The sequence below is a fragment of the Sorex araneus genome, chromosome 6, assembly GCF_027595985.1.
Source record: "Sorex araneus isolate mSorAra2 chromosome 6, mSorAra2.pri, whole genome shotgun sequence".
Lineage (NCBI taxonomy): Eukaryota > Metazoa > Chordata > Mammalia > Eulipotyphla > Soricidae > Sorex > Sorex araneus.
In genome coordinates, this window is record NC_073307.1 from 157,713,152 (window position 1) to 157,734,730 (window position 21,579).

Below are 21,579 nucleotides of genomic sequence, written 5' to 3' on the forward strand. Positions count from 1 at the left end.
CAACTATCTTTATAATTATGAGCTAATTTTGTTTTAAAACTGCCTACTTCTTTATTTTCTTATTTGCTATCATATTTTTCTCATTGTTTCCTAGCAACAGAATGTATTTTCTTGATTTTGCATTGTAAATAATTCTCTGCTGGTTAGAGCATTTGCTTTGCAATCTGGAATGCTGTCTTCAGGCTTCTTACTAGATGATAAGAACCCTTTAGATATCACAAGTATTATCTATTTACGTTTTGCATTTTGGTTTTTTACATTAAATTTACCAAGCTTATTGCTTATTTTGAGGTTTTCCTTATTTTCAAAGTTTTTGAAGTAAAAATTTTATGTTTGTCTTTTGTCAAATCTAAAACTCTGGAGAACTGTAATATTCTTCTCTATTGCAAAACTATTTTTTTAATTCAGTTAATGATATTGTGATGTTTTCTTTTTTACTTTTATATTATTAAGATGGCAAGGCTTCTAAAGGTACTATCGTTTATTTCATGGTATATATAAGAATCAAGCATTCAAACATGCTTAGAATTGGGCTGTTCCTTTATGATATCTTAAATACCACTAAAATTAGAAAACTCGCATCATTTAACCTAATAAGTCCATTTCTAAACTTAACAAATTGCACATGAAAATGCATTTGCAAAATGATGAGAGCATCACTATTTAAAAATAACATTGCTTAAGCAGGCAAACTGCAGCAGACAATTATTGACCTTTGGTCCCTCACCTCCCAAACATTCTGCAAGCCAGAATACCTGTGCTGCCAACGCACGTCTAGTTTTCATATTCCCTTCTCAATCCTGTCTCCCAACACTGCTACACTCTCCTGGCTGGTGCTGTATTCTAATCTAGACTTCACAAACTGGTGCTTTTTCTCTGTACTTGACTGGTTACCACACACCTCTGCAGACCAGTCTCTGCCCTACTAACCAATGTATTTACTCTTCACATTTCAACAAAAGATTAGGGAGATTTTACATCAGCCAAAATATGCAAAGTAAAAAGGTAAAAAAAATATTTAATATAAGTAAGAATTTTATGAGATTACACTTTAAAAAATAAAGACTAAGAAATTAAGCAGCATAAATGTTTTTGAGTATATGAGACAAAAGCAGGGCCAGATAGCACAGTGGGTAGGGCGCTTTTGTAGATGAATTATAAGATTGCTTTAGACTCTGCAAGAACAAAGAAGGCACAAGTGAAGTATAAATTTCTCAAAGTGCAGGAAGGGGTAATGAGAGAGTATTTATTCTTTTATTCCTTTCTTTCTTTTACTCTTTATTTTAGCCGTGCCAGGAATCAAACTCAGAGCTTTACACATGCAAATGGTCTATCACTGAGCAACAAACCCAGTTCACCTTGTCCTTTAAGAGACTAGAGGAGGATTAAATAGCCAGGCTACTCAAACAATTATTTGTTTAAGAGGTTTTTTGTTTGTTTTTTTTTTTTTTGCTTTTTGGGTCACACCGGGCGATGCACAGGGGTTACTCCTGGCTCTGCACTCAGGAATTACCCCTGGCCATGCTCAGGGGACCATATGGGATGCTGGGATTTGAACCCGGGTCGGCCACGTGCAAGGCAAACGCCCTACCCGCTGTGCTATCGCTACAGCCCCATTCTTTTTTTTTTGTTATTTACCCATCATAATTCTGATATAAACTCCAGTCTTTCTGTAGATTGTCATCTTAGAAAACCTTTTGAGACAGTTAAAGAATAAGTAGGGGCTGGAACAATAACACAGCTGATAAAGTGTTTGCCTTGCATGCGGCCAACCCGGGTTCAATTCCCATCCCATATGGTCCCTTGGGTATGGTCCCCAGCATCCCATATGCACCACCAGGGGTAATTCTTGAGTGCAAAACCAAGAATGACCCCTGTGCATCGCTGGGTGTGACCCAAAAAGAAAAAAAAGAAGAAGAATTATTCCCTGAATTCTTGTCTTAAAAATAGCAAGACAAACAATAGAAAGAAAGAAAGAAAGAAAGAAAGAAAGAAAGAAAGAAAGAAAGAAAGAAAGAAAGAAAGAAAGAAAGAAAGAAAGAAAGAAAGAAAGAAAGAGAGAGAGAAGAGAGAGAGAGAGAGGGAGAGAGGGAGAGAGGAAGGGAGGGAGGGAGGAAGGAAGGGAGGGAGGAAGGAAGGAAGGAAGGAAGAAAGAAAGAAAGAAAGAAAGAAAGAAAGAAAGAAAGAAAGAAAGAAAGAAAGAAAGAAAGAAAGAAAGAAAGAAAGAAAGAAAGAAAGAAAGAAAGAAAGAAAGAAAGAAAGAAAGAAAGAAAGAAAGAAAGAAAGAAAGAAAGAAAGAAAGAAATAGCAAGACAGAGGCAGGATAGATAGTACAGCAGGGAAAATACTTCTCTTGCACACAGCTGACCCAGATTCATCCCTGAGATCCCATATGGTGCCCTGAGCACCACCAGAAGTGACTCCTGAGCACTGAGCTAGAAGTAAGCTCTGAGTACATGCGGGTGTGGACCCAAAACCAAACTAACAAACAAAAAAAAATGACAGGACATATTATACTCAAGACAGTTACAGTAAGGGTCAAGACTATCATGATGAGAGAAAGAAGATCATCTTCAACTCCGATGCAAGTGATATTGATAAGCCATGAATCAAGTGAGCAGTAGATAAAATATTAGTCAGAGGATCTAGATCAGGACACAGGGATTCTTACTTAACTAGCTCTAAGAGCTTTATTCTCTATATAACTTTCTCTAGCACTGTAGTCCTGTTGTTCATCGATTTGCTCGAGCGGGCACCAGTAATGTCTTCATTGTGACCCTTGTTGTTACAGTTTTTGGCATATCAAATACATGGGTGGCTTGCCAGGCTCTGCCGTGGGGGCTGGATACTCCCAGCAGCTTGCCGGGCTCTCCAAGAGGGACGGAGGAATTGAACCCAGGTCAGCCGCATGCAAGACAGACACCCTACTCACTGTGCTATTGCTTTAGTCTACAGGGAGTCTCACAATGGAGAGGTTACGGTGCCTGCTCAAGCAAATCGATGAGCAACAGGACAACAGTGCCACAATGCTAACTTTCTCTAAACTTAGATGCAAAGGAGCTAGATGCCACTGGTGGGGGAAGGGATCAGATATCAGAGTAGAAAATTCTCTTTTTTTTTTTTTTTTTTTGCTTTTTGGGTCACACGCAGCAATGCTCAAGGGTTACTCCTGGTTCATGCACTCAGGAGTTACTCATGGCAGTGCTTGGGGGACCATATGGGATGCTGAAAATCAAACCCGGGTCGGCCGCGTGCAAGGCAAAAGAAGGAATCTGGCCCCAATTGAATCCCAAAACGAATTAGTGCCATACAGAGATGTCTCTGGAACCCAACCATTTACAATCTAGAAATTTACATTTACAATCGAGGACATGCAAGCTCTCATGATATTCAAAATGGGCAATGGAAAATAAATTATCTAGCATCTGCCCCAGGCAGGTAGGCTTGAATGGCAGTGGGAAATTTTGAGCAAAACATAATGCCCAAAATTAGACAGAGTATTAGGGAAATTGTCTGCCATAGAGACAGGGTGAGGACTGGGATGTGGGTGGTGGAAAATGTGCACTGGCGGAGGGATGGGTGTTCCATCATTGGATGGCTGAACCTCAAACATGAAAACTTTGTCAACTCTATCTCATGGTAATACAATTTAAAAAAAAAAAGTAATGTGGAGTTCATGCCCAATTCAATCAGCTTAATCAATGGCTGAACAAATAGCAGTACTCCTAGATTATTAAAAAGAAAACCAATAAACAAACAAAAAACAAAGAGGAGTCTGTCTCATCAGAAAAGTACTTTGGTTTTGAATCATTGATTTGCCACTTAATGACTTTGCAAATATGTTAATAGAGGCAAGTCTTGTGACTCTAAGATTTTGTTTGTCCTATATGACTCAGAATTAACTATAACCACTGTTATTCGCTCCACAACATTATCATGAAAATCAAAACAATGAGATGTTGCAGGTGAAAACATTTAGTAGATGATAAAGTTTTGCATCCCCGAAATTGCAGAAGAAAACTCATGCTGTAGTTCTTCTATCTTCCTCTAAGCAGGCTACAAGTATAAAAGTGTAGTGATCTTTTCCAACACACCCAGAGTAGTCACAATATGAAACAAGAATCAGGAGATGGAGTGATAGCAAAGCAGGTAGGGCGTTTGCCTTGCAGGCGGCCCACCTGGGTTCGATTCCAGCATCCCATATGGTCCCCTGAGCATTGTCAGGAGTGATTCCTGAGTGCAAAGCCAGGAGTAATTCCTGTGCATCACCGAGTGTGACCCAAAGAGCAAAAAAATAAAAAACCATCAGGATGATTATTTTTTCAGATCATAAAAGGAAGTCACTAGCCTGATTTTTCCAAATAGTTGTGAGAATCTAAGTGCTTGAGAAAGCCTCTTAAAAATCAGACAAGTGGGGCTGGAGGAATGGTACAAGTGGGGAGGGTATTTGCCTAGCATGGAGTTGACCTGATTTTAATCCTCGGCATCCCCTATGGTCCCCTGAGTCCTGCCAGAAGTGACCCCTGAGCACAGGGCCAGGAGTAAGCACCGCTGTGTGTGGCTCAAGAATAAAAACCAAACAAAAGCAGACACGTGAGGTTGCCAGCCATAATACCATAGTCCTAACCTTGGCGTCTCTCCTCCCAAGGTACACCTGGAAGCCGGTGGGACCCGTCATGGGTCAGAGCAACCACACCAATGTGAAGGAGTTTGTCTTCGTTGAACTCTCTCGCTTCCGGGAATTGGAGTTTTTCTTGTTTGTGGTCTTCCTTGCTGTGTATATCACAACTCTGCTGGGCAATGCCCTCATCGTGGTGACCATCACCTTTGAGTCCCACCTCCACACTCCCATGTACTTTCTCCTGCGGAACAAATCAGTCCTGGACATTGTGTTTTCATCCATCACCGTTCCCAAGTTCCTGGTGGATCTTTTATCAGAGAGGAAATCCATCTCCTACAATGGCTGCATGGCACAGATTTTCTTCTTCCACTTTGCCGGCGGGGCAGATATTTTCTTCCTCTCGATCATGGCCTTTGACAGATACTTGGCCATCTCCAGGCCCTTGCACTACGTGACAATCATGAGGCGAGAGGTGTGGTTAGGCTTGGTGGTGGCTTCCTGGGTGGGTGGAGGCTTGCATTCGATTGTCCAGATTATTCTGATGCTGCCCCTCCCGTTCTGTGGCCCCAACCTCTTGGATGCCTTCTATTGTGATGTACCCCAAGTCATCAAACTGGCCTGCACCGACACCTCTACTCTGGAGCTGCTCATGATTTCTAACAATGGGCTGGTGACCCTGCTGTGGTTCCTCCTGCTCTTAGCGTCCTATACTGCCATCCTCGTCATGCTGAGGTCTCATACCGGGGAGGGCCGGAAGAAGGCTCTGTCGACATGCACCTCCCACATCCTGGTGGTGACTCTTCACTTCGTGCCTTGCGTGTATATCTACTGCCGGCCCTTTACCACGCTACCCATGGACACCGCCGTGTCCATTAACAACACAGTCATCACGCCCATGCTGAACCCCATGATCTACACCCTGAGGAATAAGGAGATGAAGTCAGCCATGAAGCGAATACACAGGAAGCTTGGACCCTCCGAGAACAGTAAACTGGGATGAGCTGGAAATCCAGCGCTGATCTGGTTTGTGAGCACTTGCTAGCAGAATGGTAAAGGACAACTAGATCTTTTCACCACAGTGGATTCTATAGGCTCTCATGGCATCCTCTCCATTCCAGAGGAACAAATGGAAGAGCAGAAGACCTGGAAAATAGCTTAGAGGGCTGGAGGAAGTACTGGTACACAAGAGCCTTCAGTTCTATCCCTAACACCGCATGGTCCCCTGAGCACTACCTAGGGTAACCTACAAAGAAAAGAAATGAAAGTGATGAGACTGAATAACAAGAGGTCTTGGGCTGGTGGAAAACTGAGAGAAGTAGGGAAATAAGACTGCAATGAATTACCTAAATACTATGTTGATATTATCTGTAATCTCATACAAGCATTATCTCCCTTTAGTTTTAACACCTGTTATATAGAAAAAGTTTTATCATCTCACAAGATTGTCCTGAGAGTGAAAGGTGATAAATGCTGACCAGAAGGTAGTTGTTAGACTCACTTCTGGTATTAATCAGGTATGGAGTCAATGTTTCCTAGTACATGTACCTCTATTTCTAATATGCACAAATATAGACTATAAATGTATTTATTTTCTACATACTCTCTCCAATGCCTCTGTTATTTCCAGTAAAATTTTACAAATCTCTCCTGGATTTTAATTGTTTGAGTCTAGAATCTTTATTTGTTTTGTTTTGTTTGGGGTCACACCTGGATATGTTAAGGATTTACTCCTGGCTCTGCACTCAGGGATCACACCTGAAAGGGCTCCAGGGAACATATGGGGTACTAGATAGCAAACTGAGTCAGCGAGTGCAAGGCCAATACCCTACCCACTAAACTATCTTTCAGGCCTGAGTCTAGATCTTTAGTATATTAAATATACTAAATACATCTTTAGTATATTTCACCATTTAGCGCAAGGGTGTGTGTGAATTCAGTTGTGTGAAGCCAGATTCAGTCATGGAAAAATATATTCATGAACAAAATATATCCTATCCTCAACATTGTTCTAAAGATTTTTCTCATTAAATTAATCTCAAAAGTACCTGTATAATGTCTAAGATTTTGCTAAGCAATAGAACACAAATATGTCTGGGGCCCTAGGTTCAATTTTGGTGCTGAAAACAAAAATGAATAAATAAAAATAAATTTTAAAGTTCTTGTACAATTTGAAAGTAATTTGCACAACATTACAACTAATTTCCTATATGTTAACCTGACTCTACCTTTCTTCTGTTTCCTCATTCTGCTTCACTCCTAGGACTTTTAGAATCAGTGGAAAACTAGTTTTTGTCTGGGTAAGAATAGATAATTCAAGACAAGTTTGTATTTTTTTAATTCACTGAGAAATAACTTTTCACACATTCAAGACTTATGTTGTGAGGCTGGAGCGATAGCACAGCGGGTAAGGTGTTTGCCTTATACACGGCCGACCCGTGTTCGAATCCCAACATCCCATGTGGTCCCCTGAGCACCGCCAGGAGTAGTTCCTGAGTGAAGAGCCAGGAGTAGCCCCTGTGCATCGATGGATGTGACTCAAAAAGAAAATAAAAGACTTATGTTGTGTGCCAAAAGAGAAAAGAAACACATCATATGCAGGATCATTAAGAATAGTCCCTGGATCTATGTTGCAATCCACTTCTCTCCCAAAAGAAATATTCCAAATAGGCAAAAAGAAAATAAATCGTTGTGCTTTTTACAATCAACTCAAATTCCCCCCTAGTTTCCAAGTCATTCAAAAAAATTCAAAAGAAAGAAGTATAGAAGCTTAGGAAATTACAGCCCAGGTAACACTTTGTTTAAGATTATAATGCCATAATATTTGGCCACAAAGCACTCAGTAGGTGACTCAGAGAGATGGTGCCAAGTTCATAACCAAAGCCAGTGTTTCTCAAACTCCTTTGCCTGTGGAATTCTACAGTTTCTCAGTCAATGATAAACCAATGGAAAAATATTTTTTGCCCCAATAATCTAAAGATATTTTTCTTAATTGTTTACTCACAAAAAAATTTAATCCTGAGGTGTACTGAATATCTTGTCATACACTGAAAGTGTTTTGTTGTTTGTATTTTTCTTCGGGTAACACACTTAGAAGTGAACTGGATTTATTGTTCACTCTGTGCTCAGACATCACTCCTAGCGGTACTTGGGGTGGGGGACATATGCGGCACTGGAAACTAAACCTAGGTAGGCAAAGCAAGCTAATAAACTTCTTTATTATCTCTCCAGGCTGATGGTTTTTAAGTGGTGCATATCATAATGATATCAAAGACTTGGGGAGACCTGCCTATAAACCAACTTTTGCCACCACAAACATCTTGCTCTTATTAGCATTAAGTGGTCGTAGAACATTAGAGATTTCTATTGACATTTCTCAAAAACACTCACAGAATAGACAGATTTATATCTCCTAAAGGATTGCAAAACTTTGAGAATGATAGTGGTGTCTATTTCCCTATGTGTGTGAACATACATGTCGACAAGCGCGTGTGTGTGCATACTTTCATGCTTACCGTAATGACTTGGAAACTTTAATAACTCCCTCTGGAACTCCAACACTATTAGAATCATGTCCATTCTATTTCTATGCTCGCTTACCATAAAATTCCCTTTGCTAATTCTCTTGGGCCTGAGGTACATTTTGGGGACAAGCAGCAAAGCCATAATGACACGAGTCTCTAACTCTGTCCTTTCCAACATGAAGGTTAAGAGAAGACACTGAACTCTAATCTTCAGAAGAACCTCACCATACAATACAATATCTCTGTAGCATCATTAAAGCTGGGGGGTCAGCTACTCAGTCAGATGGCTTAAATTCCTTCTTGGATGCTGAAGAACTTGGGTAAGCACATTGAACTTTCAAAGCATGCAATATATTTTGGTTATACATGAATAGACTATTAGAAATGTACCCAGTATATAAAGTATTACAAAAACAGTAGAGAACTTTAGTAATAGAAAGCATGAAGCAACTGTTAAACACTGGGAAAGCAGAAACAGTTAAGAGGGAGTCAAAATGATATCAGCTTGGTAAAAGAAAATAAAACTGCTGTACTTGGTGGGATAATAAATCTGAATCTAAGTGTAATTTTGATCCAGTTTAGGGTTTGACCTAAAAGGTTACAATTTCCCATGAAAATGGGTACTTAGGGCTGGAGAGCTAGAACTCAGCCTGGGTTTGATCCCTGGCATTCCATATGGTCTCCTGAACACCACCTGGAATAATTCCTGAGTATAAAGCCAGGAGTAACCCCTGAGCACCTCCAGGTGTGACCCAAAAACTTTTAAAAAATTAGTACTCAAGTTTTTAACTCATGATTTTTTAACTCCAATTTCTCCTCAAATCACAGAGTTTTTAAAAGAGTATGGTCTTCTTTTTTTGCTCTGGAAATCATTGCTCATGACTCTTCTCCTGCCTTCAGTCTTTTTTTTTTCTTTTTGGGTCACACCCGGCAATGCACAGGGGTTACTCCTGGCTCATGCACTCAGGAATTACCCCTGGCAGTGCTCAGGGGACCATATGGGATGCTGGGAAACGAACCCGCGTCAGTCTCGTACAAGGCAAATGCCCTACCCACTGTGCTATTGCTCCAGCCCCTGCCTTCAGTCTTGAGCCAACCCTACTCCAAAACTCAATGACCCAGTGTTGAAGTCCCTGGCTACCTTGGTTAATTCATATTAGCAAGAACTAAAACTTACCCAAGTTTTTTTGTTGCAACAACAACAACAAAAATGCAACTTGGCTCCAAAAAAGCTATCCTTGTATTCCTCTATTGTATATCTTTTTTTTTTCTTTTTGGGTCACACCCGGCAATGCTCAGGGGTTACTCCTGGCTCTGTACTCAGGAATTACTCCTGGTGGTGCTCAGGAGATTATATGGAATGTCAGGGATCAAACCCTTGTTGGCTGCGTGCTGGGCAAATGCCCTACTCGCTTTACTATTGTTCTGGCCCTTGTACATCATTTTATATTCTACGAGTGTCTTCATAAATAGCTTTTCATGATTGGCAAGACAAATGCAATTTTCTAGGGAAAGGAAGGGGAATTAAGTAAATTCTCTGTCTATTATGCTTAGTCCTTTATAAACTTATATTTATCCTAATATTTAATAATTTTTCCTAGTTAAGTATTTTGCTCCCAATTTACTGAGAAAGAAATGAAAGGAAAATAGAGGACTTGTTCCAGGTAACAAAAGAGAAAAAGACAAAAATCCAGTGCGCCCTACTCCATATCTCTCAGCATTGCCAGCTCTGTATCACACTAGCCTGACCCACTATTTGCTACTGAGAATTTGCAAGAGAGAATATCAATATGACTTACCCAGGATGAGAGAAATACTTTGTCACCTGAATCAGAAAGCAAAACTCTACCCGGCACCTAACACCAAATCATGGTTGTTAACAAAAGTTTCTTAGAATGTGTTATTCAATATGCTCTAGTGCCAATGCTTCTAAGTCACGTGGGATGGTTTGACTTGATTCATTCATTGAAAAAAAATTTATTGAGGGGCCTAAGAAATAGTAGATGAGGTAAGTCACCTGCCTTACATATGGCTTTGATGACCAAGGCCCTAGCACAGCACTAGGAATAGCCAGCACAGAGTGCCACTGGGTGTGGTTCAAAACCAAAAACCAAAACCCAAAGCCATGTATTGAGCACATTTATTGTATCCCACCCTTGATAAACTGTGGTGATATTGATGGTTAAAGTACTGGAAATACAGGGTGAACTTGGGATGTGATCGAGAAATTATACTAATGAATCAAGGAGAAATTGGATGAAACAAACTATCTGAGACTCAGAAGAGAAATTAACATGGGGCAAGGTGGGGGGAAGGGGGTGTTCCTCAGGAAAATATTCACAGAAGAAAAGCTTCTAGATAGGAATGCTGAAAACCCATCTTTTGATGTAACTTGGGAGAGCCTGAGAGTGGTAATAACAGAGGGAAGAGAGAGTAATAGAAAAACAGATTCCAAGACTGGACCAGCAAGAATTTCCATCAGGTTTAAATGTTTGAAACAGAGGCTCAAAGAACAGTGCCCCATAATATAAATATATATATATGTATATATATGCTCCTCTCGGGGAGCCTGGCAAGCTACCAAGAGTATTCCACCTGCATGGCAGAGCCTGGCAAGCTACCCGTGGTGTATTCGATATGCCAAAAATCAGTAACAACAAGTCTCACAATGGATACATTACTGGTGCCTGCTCGAGAAAATCGATGAACAACGGGACTACAGTGCTACAGTGCATACATATGTAAGCACTCTAGACTCAACCTTCAACAACATTTTAGTAATCTCTTATAGAAGGACTTAATGGGCCCTGGGTAAAACAAAACATTCTTCTCTCACACACACACACACACAAATCCAAAATAAAGAAAAGTCTTAGATACTTATGCAAAGGACTGAGATGCTAAATCCTCTTGGATTTACCATTATTGTTCAGGCAGTAGGAAACCATTAAAAATGTGTTTGGGTAAAGGGTTCCATTTATGATCAAAATATGTTTCTAAAATAACAGCAATTATGACTAGAAATAAAAAACTATACTGTACAAAAGACTACTTAGGGAATTCCTGAAACACTTTAAGGACAAATTAAGGTTTAATAGAGGTTGGAGAACAGGGTATAAAATGAAAGAAATAAAGGAGGTATAATTCTTAAACGTTTCACACAATACTCAGGGTCTTTGCAATGAGAGATGTTTAGTGTATAAGTCTTTTCATCGAAGCATGTCAAATTTCAGCACATGCTATGGAAGTGATTGTGCCCAGACTGAATAAACTTGCAAAATAAGGCACACTGATAAATTCTTGAGAGGCAAACTGAAAGTTAATGTGTGTGAGTCTCAAAGAAAAAGGCATGGGTACACGTGTGGGACTCAAGCATTCAGTGGCCGAGAACCATTTCCCTGGACGGCCCACGGCAATGGACAGAGGAAGGATCGGGGAATGGAGAAACAGGACCCCAGGCTGGTCAGTAGTCAGTTTATTTCTCTCCAGCCCCTGCCCTTCCCCCCCACATAGTCTGATCTCTCCCTTTCCAGCACAATTGTAATTGTAGTTTTGGTTGTAGTCCCAGTCATCGTAGTTTCATCATCCTAGTCTCCTCATAGACCTCAAAGTCCTCTACTTCATTGTATCATCTTCCTACTTCTCTCTAAATCCTCAAAGTCCTCAAAATCCCAGTCTCTTCTTTCCCCTTACAGCACAGTTATATAGCAACCATGAAGGGTGGGGTACACATAGCTGGGGTGGAACATTGTCATAATGCCAAACAAATGTAAAGCCACTCCTTCAGAGGAAGTTCTAGGAGATTAACTCAAAGACAAAATCTCATTTGAGGGTTCACAGCACTCCAGATTGCTAGAAGATGTGCTCAAGGATGGGATTCCATCCAGGGTGTATTGCTTTCTCCTTTCCTCAGCTAGTAATCCATTTAAACAATCATAGTAAATTTACTTCTTAAAATATTTCTAATCATTTTGCATGAACACAGTAAGATATATATATAGATATCTATATATATATATGTATATATATATATTGCTTTTTGGGTCACACCCGGCGATGCACAGGGGTTATTCCTGGCTCATAAACTCAGGAATTATTCCTGGCAGTGCTCGGGGGACCATATGAAATGCTGGGAATCGAACCCAGGTTGGCCGCATGTAAGGCAAATGCCCTACCCGCTGTGCTATTGCTCCAGCCCTCAGACCAGGTTAGTCTTTCCCAACCCCAGCAGGGTCCTTATTCAGTTACTTCTTTTTGGGTCATGACAAAGTTTGTTCCACAAACTTATTATACTTATGGTGCTTAGCTTGTCCCTTTCTGATGCCAGGGTAGCTTACATCTTGCCCTGGGTCCATCCAGTCCCTTCATCGGGACCCTGCTTTTGGAGCGCTAAGAACTAAGGGCAACTGAGGCATAAGTAAATATGAATGCCCAGGAGTAAATATTCTTTTGGAGTCAGTTAACTCCCATGTTACAGAAGCATAGCATCAACCGTCTTCCTGTGTCTGTACAAAAAGGACATTACTGAGCCATACAAATGACATAAAGGAAAGAGAAAAGCAATATAGGATTATTAGTGCTTGATGGAATTGGGTGTGCCTCAGGGGCACTGTTGTGGGAGTGGCTCAATAAACCTAAACTCCCTGCAGAAGGAGCAAGGACAGCCCAATGTTATCCAAAAGGTGTGGTTGGGAGTATTTTTTATTTCACAGTCTCTCTTGGCACCTGCCTCCCCAGAACTTCCAATGGGCACTAATCGAGGAACCATCTACCTAGAAGTCCAGATAACTCCTCAGATACTGAGATTTTTGTCCTTCTGCGGCTGTCCTATGTCTTCTTAGAAACTATCTAAATGGCATAGAAAATTCACAGGCTGAAAGTCAAATTCTGACTTTATCACCAGCTCCTACATGTCATAGAACTACTCAGGATCTTTATATTTCCTAAACTGATCCCCACATAACCAAAGGTAGCTCATGCTTGACACGCATGGGCAAAATATTGCTAATTTAAAATTTTCTAAATTAGGTCTGCCCTCTTCCTCCCCAACCTGGCCTCTTCAGGTCTCCAGAGCTAAAGGAACAACCATAGCTTCTATCTTGTATGGATTTTTCACTCTGAAACACTAATCCTCAGCTCATAAGAAATTGCTAATGTTTTACCAAAAAGTGCAGAAGAAGATTCATATTTACTGCCTGTATAATTGTTGTGGCCTTCCCTGTTAAGTACTCTGTCTATGCATTTTTGGATCTTTGTTGTTTTTCTTAACAAAACCCTTTCCATCACCATATTTGTTATCTTCTTTGTTTAGACTCAAATCCTGAATATGAAATAAAATCAAATTAAAGAGAAGACTTGTAATTTCTAGCAGGCAATAGAAAGACGTAGTTAAAAATAAGTTGGAGAGAGAAAATTGAAAATAAAAAACTTCACTGTGGAGGGGCTGGAGCGATAGCACTGCGGGTAGGGCGTTTGCCTTGCACTCGGCCAACCCGGGTTCGATTCCCAGCATCCCATATGGTCCCCTGAGCACCGCCAGGGGTAATTCCTGAGTGCAGAGCCAGGAGTAACCCCTGTGCATAGCCGGGTGTGACCCAAAAAGCAAAAAAAAAAAAAAACTTCACTGTGGAAAGTGCTAGAAAAATTCTAATAAGATCTCTATACAAATTTTCCTTGAATGTATGAATTATGAAACTGAAAGGCAGTGTACTATAGTGTAAAGATTTTCTGTCTAAGAACAAGGAAGAGTGTTTCTTACTTCCCTCTGCACTGATGAAAAGCTGAATGCACCTTGGAGAGGTTACCTAGGCATACTGAGTTGTCTCAATATTATTGAAATGAGACTGCTAAAAGGCCTTCCCACGGGGCTAGAGAGATACTACATCAGGTAACTTGTGTTGGATCCCCAGCACCACATATGGTTCCCCAAGGCCCACCAGGAATGATCCCTGAGTGAAGAGCAGAAAGCAAGCCCTGAACACAGCTGGGAGTGACTTCATAATGCCATTTTATTTTTTTTTCAAAGCTATACATAGGTGGTTGGACTGGAATGATAACACAGAGGGTAGGGTATTTGCCTTGCACAAGGCCGACCTGGGTTCAATTTCTCCATCCCTCTCGGAGAGCCCGGCAAGCTACTGAGAGTATTCCACCCACACGGCAGAGCCTGGCAAGCTACCCGTGGCATATTCGATACGCCAAAAACAGTAACAAATCTCACAATGGAAACTTTACTGGTGCCCGCTCAAGTAAATCGATAAACAATGGGATAACAGTGCTACAGTACAGTGCATACACAGGTGAATAAAAATTTAAAAAAAAACTAATAGAAGAAAAGAAAAAAGGCTTCTTAACTACAAAGGGGTGTTAGGAAATTTTATTTCATTTTAGTGCAGAGTCATTTTTTATTTTATTGCTCAATTTTACCTCTATCATGTTGTTATTGAAAGGATTTAAAGGTTGATTTATTTCAGATTTGAATGTTGATTTATTTCCTGTGGTTTTAAGCAATAGAAAGAAAAATAGGAAAATTACAGCATTCCAGGGGCCAGAGCAATAGTACAGTGAGTAGAATGCTTACACACAGCTAACCTAGGTTCCAACCCTGGCATCCCATATGGTCCCCTGAGCAACACCAAGGAGTGATCCCTGAGCACAGAGCCAGGAGTAACCCATGAGCATTGTTGGGTGTGGCTCACACACACCCAGCCCCGCCCCAGAAAAAAATTAGAGTGTCTCTGATTCACACAGAATGAAAAAACCCACAGCTCTTGCCATGGATTCTTTGGATTCTCTTCCCCAGCCACTCGCATAGGTGGGCTTTAATAAAACGCAGAGAAAGACCCAAACAAGGTAAAAAACCCAGCCCACCCCACAATTGGCACTAATGAAATTGCTGAAATAATCCAATGAATCATTTCCCTAGGTGACTCAAGGTTCATGAGAAATAAGCTTTATAGCCAAAAAATGCATAGTTATGAATGTTTAATGTCTAAGAAATAAATCTTTTTCCTGCTTCCAATGCCTCATAATGCCATTTTATTTTTTTCAAAGCTATACATAGATGAAGATCTATCCAATGGCTCTGAAAAATCATACCAGGGTGTCTGAATTTACTTTTTGTGGACTTACTCAGTCTCAAGAGCTAAGCTTGCTCTTATTTTTCTTCTTATCTCTAGTTTATGCAACGACTGTGTTAGCCAATATAGCCATCATGGTGGTCGTCACCTGTGAGTCCCGCCTTCACACCCCCATGTACTTCCTGCTCCGCAATCTCTCCGTCTTGGACATCTGCTTCTCCTCCATCACTACTCCGAAGGTCCTCATAGACCTTCTGTCCAGGAGAAAGACAATCTCCTTCGATGGCTGCATCACACAGATATTTTTCTTTCATTTCCTCGGTGGGGCAGACATCTTCTCTCTCTCGGTGATGGCCTTTGACCGCTACATGGCCATCTCCAAGCCCTTGCACTATGTGACCATCATGAGTAGGGGGCGGTGCACTGCCCTCATTGTAGCCTCCTGGGTGGGGGGCTTTGCCCATTCCATCGTGCAAATTGCCCTGTTACTCCCCCTCCCCTTCTGCGGACCCAATGTTGTGGATGGTTTCTACTGCGATGTCCCCCAGGTCCTGAAACTTGCCTGTACTGACACCTTCGTTATTGAACTCCTGATGATTTCCAACAATGGTCTCATCACAACCTTGTGGTTTGTCCTTCTTCTTGCATCCTACACGGTGATATTGATGATGCTGAGGTCTCACAGTGGGGAGGGCAGAAAGAAAGCCCTCTCCACCTGCACCTCCCACATCACTGTGGTCACCCTGCACTTCGTGCCCTGCATCTATGTCTATGCCCGGCCTTTCACTGCCCTTCCCATGGACAGAGCTGTCTCGGTCACTTTTACTATCATCATTCCTGTTCTGAACCCTCTGATCTACACCCTGAGGAACCAGGAGATGAAGTCATCCATGAAAAAACTGAAGAAAAGACTCACGCTTTCTGAAAGGGAGTAGCCTCGTTGTATGTTTTACATGAATGCAAGTAAAATTGAAATTTTTCCTCATTTTATTACAGCAGGTAAGGCACTTACCTTGCATGCATCCAACCCAGGTTCGATTCCCTGCATCCTATATGTACCCCTCAAACACTGCCGGGAGTAATTCCTGAATGCAGAATAATCAGAACTGATTTCTGAGCATCACTGGGTGTGAGCAAAATATTTTTAAAATATTTTTGGAGCCACACCCAGCACCAGCAGCACTCAGGGTTTCTTCCTGGCTCTGTGCTCAGAGATCACTCCTAGGGGGATGATATGAAGTGCCAGGAATCGAACCCAGGCTTGCCACCCGCAAGGCAAGAGTCTTACCTGCTCTACCATTGCTCCAGCCCTAAAATATTTTTAGTATTAGCTGTTATACACTGTGACTTGCTCATACATAAATAATTAAACAGAGAAGATGACGCAGACAAAAAGAATCTTTGACTTGAAACACAAGTGTCACAAAAGAACACTAGCAGAAAGTTAAACAAAAGAAAAATGTCTCTTTTTTTTAATAGATGTTTTGTTTTTATTTTTTTTATTTATTTATTTTTGCTTTTCAGGTCACACCCGGCAAAGCTCAGGGGTTACTCCTGGCTTTGTAGGCAGGAATTACTCCTGGTGGTGCTTGGGGACAATATGGGATGCTGGGAATTGAACCCGGGTCGGCTGCATGCAAGGCAAACACCCTCCCCGCTGTGCTATCGCTCCACTGTCACTGTCACTGTCATCCCATTGCTCATCAATTTGCTTGAGCGGGCACCAGTAACGTCTCTCCTTGTGAGACTTATTGATACTGTTTCTGGCATATCGATTACACCATGGGTAGCTTGCCAGGCTCTGCTGTCTGCGCGCGATACTCTCAGTAGCTTGCCGGGCTCTCAAGAAGGGCGGAGGAATGGAGGAATGGAACATGGGTTGGCCACGTGCAAGGCGAACGACCTACCGCTGTGCTATTGCTACAGCCCTTTAAAATAGTTTTTGTAGAATAAAATTTACTTAGAAAATCTTAGAAATCTTTCTGATGTGAGGGGAGATTAAGAGAGAAACACTTGTTTAAAAGAGAACACAGGGGCTGGAGAGATAGCACAGCAGGTAGGGTGTTTGCCTTGCACACGGCCGACCCGGGTTCAAATCCCAGCGTCCCATATGGTCCCCTGAGCATGACCAGGGGTAATTCCTGAGTGCAAAGCCAGGAGTAACCCCTGTGCATTGCCAGGTGTGACCCAAAAAGCAAAAAAATAATAATAATAATAAAAAAATAAAAGAGAACGCAGGTGGGACTGGAGCGATAGCACAATGGGTAGGGCATTTGCCTTGGAGGCAGCCGACCCAGGTTTGATTCCCAGCATTCCAGATGGCCCCCCCGCACGGCCAGGAGTAATTCCTAGGTGCAGAGCCAAGCTGAGACAGCTCTGCTCATGGGGAAGTATGACCCAAGAGAGAGAGAGAGAGAGAGAGAGAGAGAGAGAGAGAGAGAGAGAGAGAGAACATAGGCTTCTCCAAAGTGGAAATGATTTCATATAAACTTTATAATTACGTGGACTGGGGAACACATGCTTTGCATATTGAAGACCCAGATATTTCATCCCCAGCACTTCATGATCTCCATGCTAAGTGTAAATTTTAAGACATTTAGAACTATTTGTTGTATTTCCTTGAAAAATGCCTCTGGCATTTTGATAGAAATTATGCTGAATCTGTAGATTATTTTAGACAAGATAGCCATTTGAATAATGTTGAAATCTGGGGCTGGAGCAATAGCACAGTGGGTAGGGCGTTTGCCTTGCACACAGCTGACCCGGGTTCAATTCCCAGCATCCCATATGGTCCCCTGAGCATGGCCAGGAGTAATTCCTGAATGCAGAGCCAGGAATAACCCCTGTGCATCACTGGGTGTGACCCAAAAAGCAAAAAATAATAATAATAAAATAAAATAAAAATAATAATGTTGAAATCTTCCCAACTATAAACATGGGACATTTTTTGTCTTTCCATTTTTGTGGGTGTTCATCTGGGGGTTTTGTTTTGTTTTGTTTTTTGGGTTTTTTGAGGTGTTTTTTTTTGCTTTTTGGGTCACACCCGGCCATGCATAGGGGTTATTCCTGGCTTTGCACTTAGGAATTATTCCTGGCAGTGCTTAGGGGACCATATGGGATGCTGGGAATCGAACCCGGGTCGGCCACGTGCAAGGCAAATGCCCTATCCGCTGTGCTATCATTCCAGCCCCTTAAAATAGTTTTTGTAGAATAAAATTTACTATGGCTCCAGCCCCTCATCTATTTCTTTAAGCAATGTCTTATAATTTTCAGCATATGGGTCTTTCACATCCTTTGTTAGATTTACCCTGAAAAAAATAAATATACACTGGTATTATGAGGGTTCTATTAGAAATGACCTAATAGAATTCTTATTAAAGACTAGTCAGTATGCAGGTGATTTAGTCACAGGATTGTGGACCTCTGAACAATTCCCTTCCTAGGATTCCCTGACTTCACTGGGCCCCTGTTAGACAACCCAAGTCAACAGGGAGTCGCCAAAATGACTCAATGTCTCTTCCTGTGACTGAAATCAGGATTATATCTTTGAGAGGGAGAATAAAAAAGGAAGCCTGTTTCCCCTTGCTAGCTGCAGTGAGAAGTTTCATTTTTTTTACTACCCCCATCCTACATTTTTAACACCCCTTCAATCACCCGAGCTCTTTCTGATAAATGGGAAGATAATGAATCCCCAATGATAGATTCTGCCCCAGGTCTTACACTTACCAAAATTAAGAGACAACTTAGGGTGGGGGTAAGGGAAGATGGCAGAAGGAGGGAAACTGGGGTCCTTGGTGATGGGAAATGGACCCTGGCAGAGGGATGGGTGTTGGGTCATTGTATAATGAGGTCCGATCGTGAAACAGCTTTGTCACTGTGTATCTCATGGTAACTCAATTAAAATAAAAATAAATAATAAAATAAGAGACAATGGATAATAGGGAAGGCCATGTATAAATATATCATCCAAAGGGCCTAAAGCTAGACAGACCATCTATTTTCTGTAAACATTGCATTTTCTGTAAACATTTAACAAACGCAGACTTCAAAGATAAAGACCTACACAAAAGACTTTCACTTTTAACTTAGTCCTAAATTGTGTTTCTGTCCACTGGAGAGTTTTTTTCCATTTAACTTTCCAATAAACTGTTCTACTTTTCAATAATAATAATGAAGACAAGTCAGGATGACCAGCTATCTTCTAGAGGACAGCAGAGGATGAGTAGTTTGATGGGATATGGAGATGTCATCAGATAGATGTGCTGAGGACTTCTGGCTAACCTGACAGAACCTTCTTTGCTAAAATTAGACCATTCATAAAAGCCCAGCACAGAAGTCCAAAAGTCAAAACCTACTTGAAAAGTTCAGACCATCCTGAGTAGAGCTTACTCAATGAGGGACTGCTAGAAATTCTTAGGCTCTAGACAAAGGGCATGTTCCTGAGCATATGTGCCTGAATAATTTCTTAATTAGTCCCACTGAAACACTTGCCACCAGCAGTGTTTCCACAAACATATCTATCTATATCCCTCTGGTAATTCTCCTGTTAGATCTGAAACTAAGGTATTTTTAAATAGGAATGGTCATTGTGAATCAGCATGGAATATTAAGAAGATAGTTCTTGAGTCTGTCTTCTTCACATTAAGAGAAAAGACAAGGTAATGATCACTGGCCTTCAAAAAAGTATTTTGCAGAATATTTTTAAGCCACAAGAGTGTCCTACTGATGGGAACATTATTTAAAATGTTGGAGTCCATGAGAAAAGTGGAGATTTTAAGTAATAAGTGTAACTCTACATGAGTGTGTGGGACTGTGGCACCTGGTGTCTGCCGTAAGACTCAGAAAATAAGGGTACGAGAGGTTGATAAAGTAGTAAGCTCACATTCATAAATATCATGAATCAGATTTATTATGTACACAGATGCTTCATTTGTGACTGAGGTTTTATTGATAACACAGATAAGAAACAGGAACAAAGAAGACGAGAGACAGAAATGAGTTGGTTTTGTATTGGGCAGAACACAGCCTTTTATTTTAGAATTTCATAAGAAGAGAGAATTCATCAGTATACTTCCTCTAAATGAATCTCAGACGAGGCTGTGTAGATGTTTCTTATGACAAGTGTGAAGTTATGAAAAAAAGATAAAATATTTAATACCTTAAAAAAGTTGAAAGACTTGTACAACGCACATGCTGTTACTAACATTTAACAAAAGCAATGTACTTTCACCACAGGTTATTATGTACACAGATTACTATTATGCCTCTCAACAACTTTCATAGTTTACATTTGAAAAGCTGATATAATGAATTATTTTTTAATTGAAACAGAAAAATCATTGCAGAAAAACCACTTTACTGTATCTTGAAACAATATTCCAAGTCAGCAAAGGGGAATAACCTGTTTAGAGGACTGAGAAGAGTGAACTTCTACCTGCTTTTACTTAGGGTTTACACACACACACACACACACACACACACACACATACACACACACACACACACACACACAAGCACACACCCCTGAACTCTGCCTGGTGTGGCCCAAAACAAAATCAAGACAAAACAAAAACTGGTTCTAATCTTCTGTGTGGTTATAGGATTGTCTTGTAATTACTATAAATCACAATTTTGTTACATTGTTATTTAGTGTTTCAAAATTTGGAGGACAATGATAGTTGGAAATGATCACTCTGGACAAGAACTGAGTGATGAAAGTAGGTAAAGGGACAAACATGATAACAACCCAGTACTGGTAATGTCCAGAAGAAGAGAGACAGAGAGAGGGGGGTAGAGAAAGAGAGAGAGAGACAGAGACAGAGACAGAGAGACAGAAACAGAGACAGAGAAGAAAAGTGCCTGCCATAGAAACAGGCTGGGGGAGGGCTTTGGTAGGCTGGTGGAGAGGGTGGCAGGAGAGATACTGGGGACACCAGTAGTGGGAAATGTACACGGTGAAGGGACGGGTATTGGAACATTTTATGACTGAAACCTAATCACGAACAATCTTGTATCTCTGTATCTCACGGGAATTCAATTTTAAGAGATGTTAAAGAGTGCTTTCTTAGAATTCAAAACCATTCTGCAGGTGAGAATTCTTAATTTATTTCAATGGTCCCACTCTAAGAGAAAACGCTTCACCCAGCCCAAGGACACTAGTCACAGCAAAGAGGCACAGCCGGAGCCACACCTGGGGCTGACTCAGCAATAGTTCACTTCTGAACACTGAACATGTCCCTCGCCACCTTAGTAAATAGACCTTAGATAGTTGAAAGATTACTTTTCTGCATTTGCTATCATGGTTTTTATTCATAACGAAAGAATAAGGATGTGGCTATGCAGTAAGATATCTTTTGGG

General features: G+C 41.0%; 2 protein-coding genes across 2 annotated transcripts; both read left to right on the forward strand.

Moving 5' to 3' along the window:
* Positions 1–4,676: 4,676 nt before the first annotated feature.
* Positions 4,677–5,621, forward strand: LOC129405733 (olfactory receptor 4D6). Its single transcript, XM_055142942.1, has one exon. The coding sequence runs from the start codon at positions 4,677–4,679 to the stop codon at positions 5,619–5,621; it is 945 nt and encodes a 314-aa protein (XP_054998917.1).
* A 9,599-nt stretch (positions 5,622–15,220) lies between these two features.
* On the forward strand, positions 15,221–16,156 carry LOC101543624 (olfactory receptor 4D9-like). Its single transcript, XM_004622021.2, has one exon. The coding sequence runs from the start codon at positions 15,221–15,223 to the stop codon at positions 16,154–16,156; it is 936 nt and encodes a 311-aa protein (XP_004622078.2).
* Positions 16,157–21,579: the final 5,423 nt, after the last annotated feature.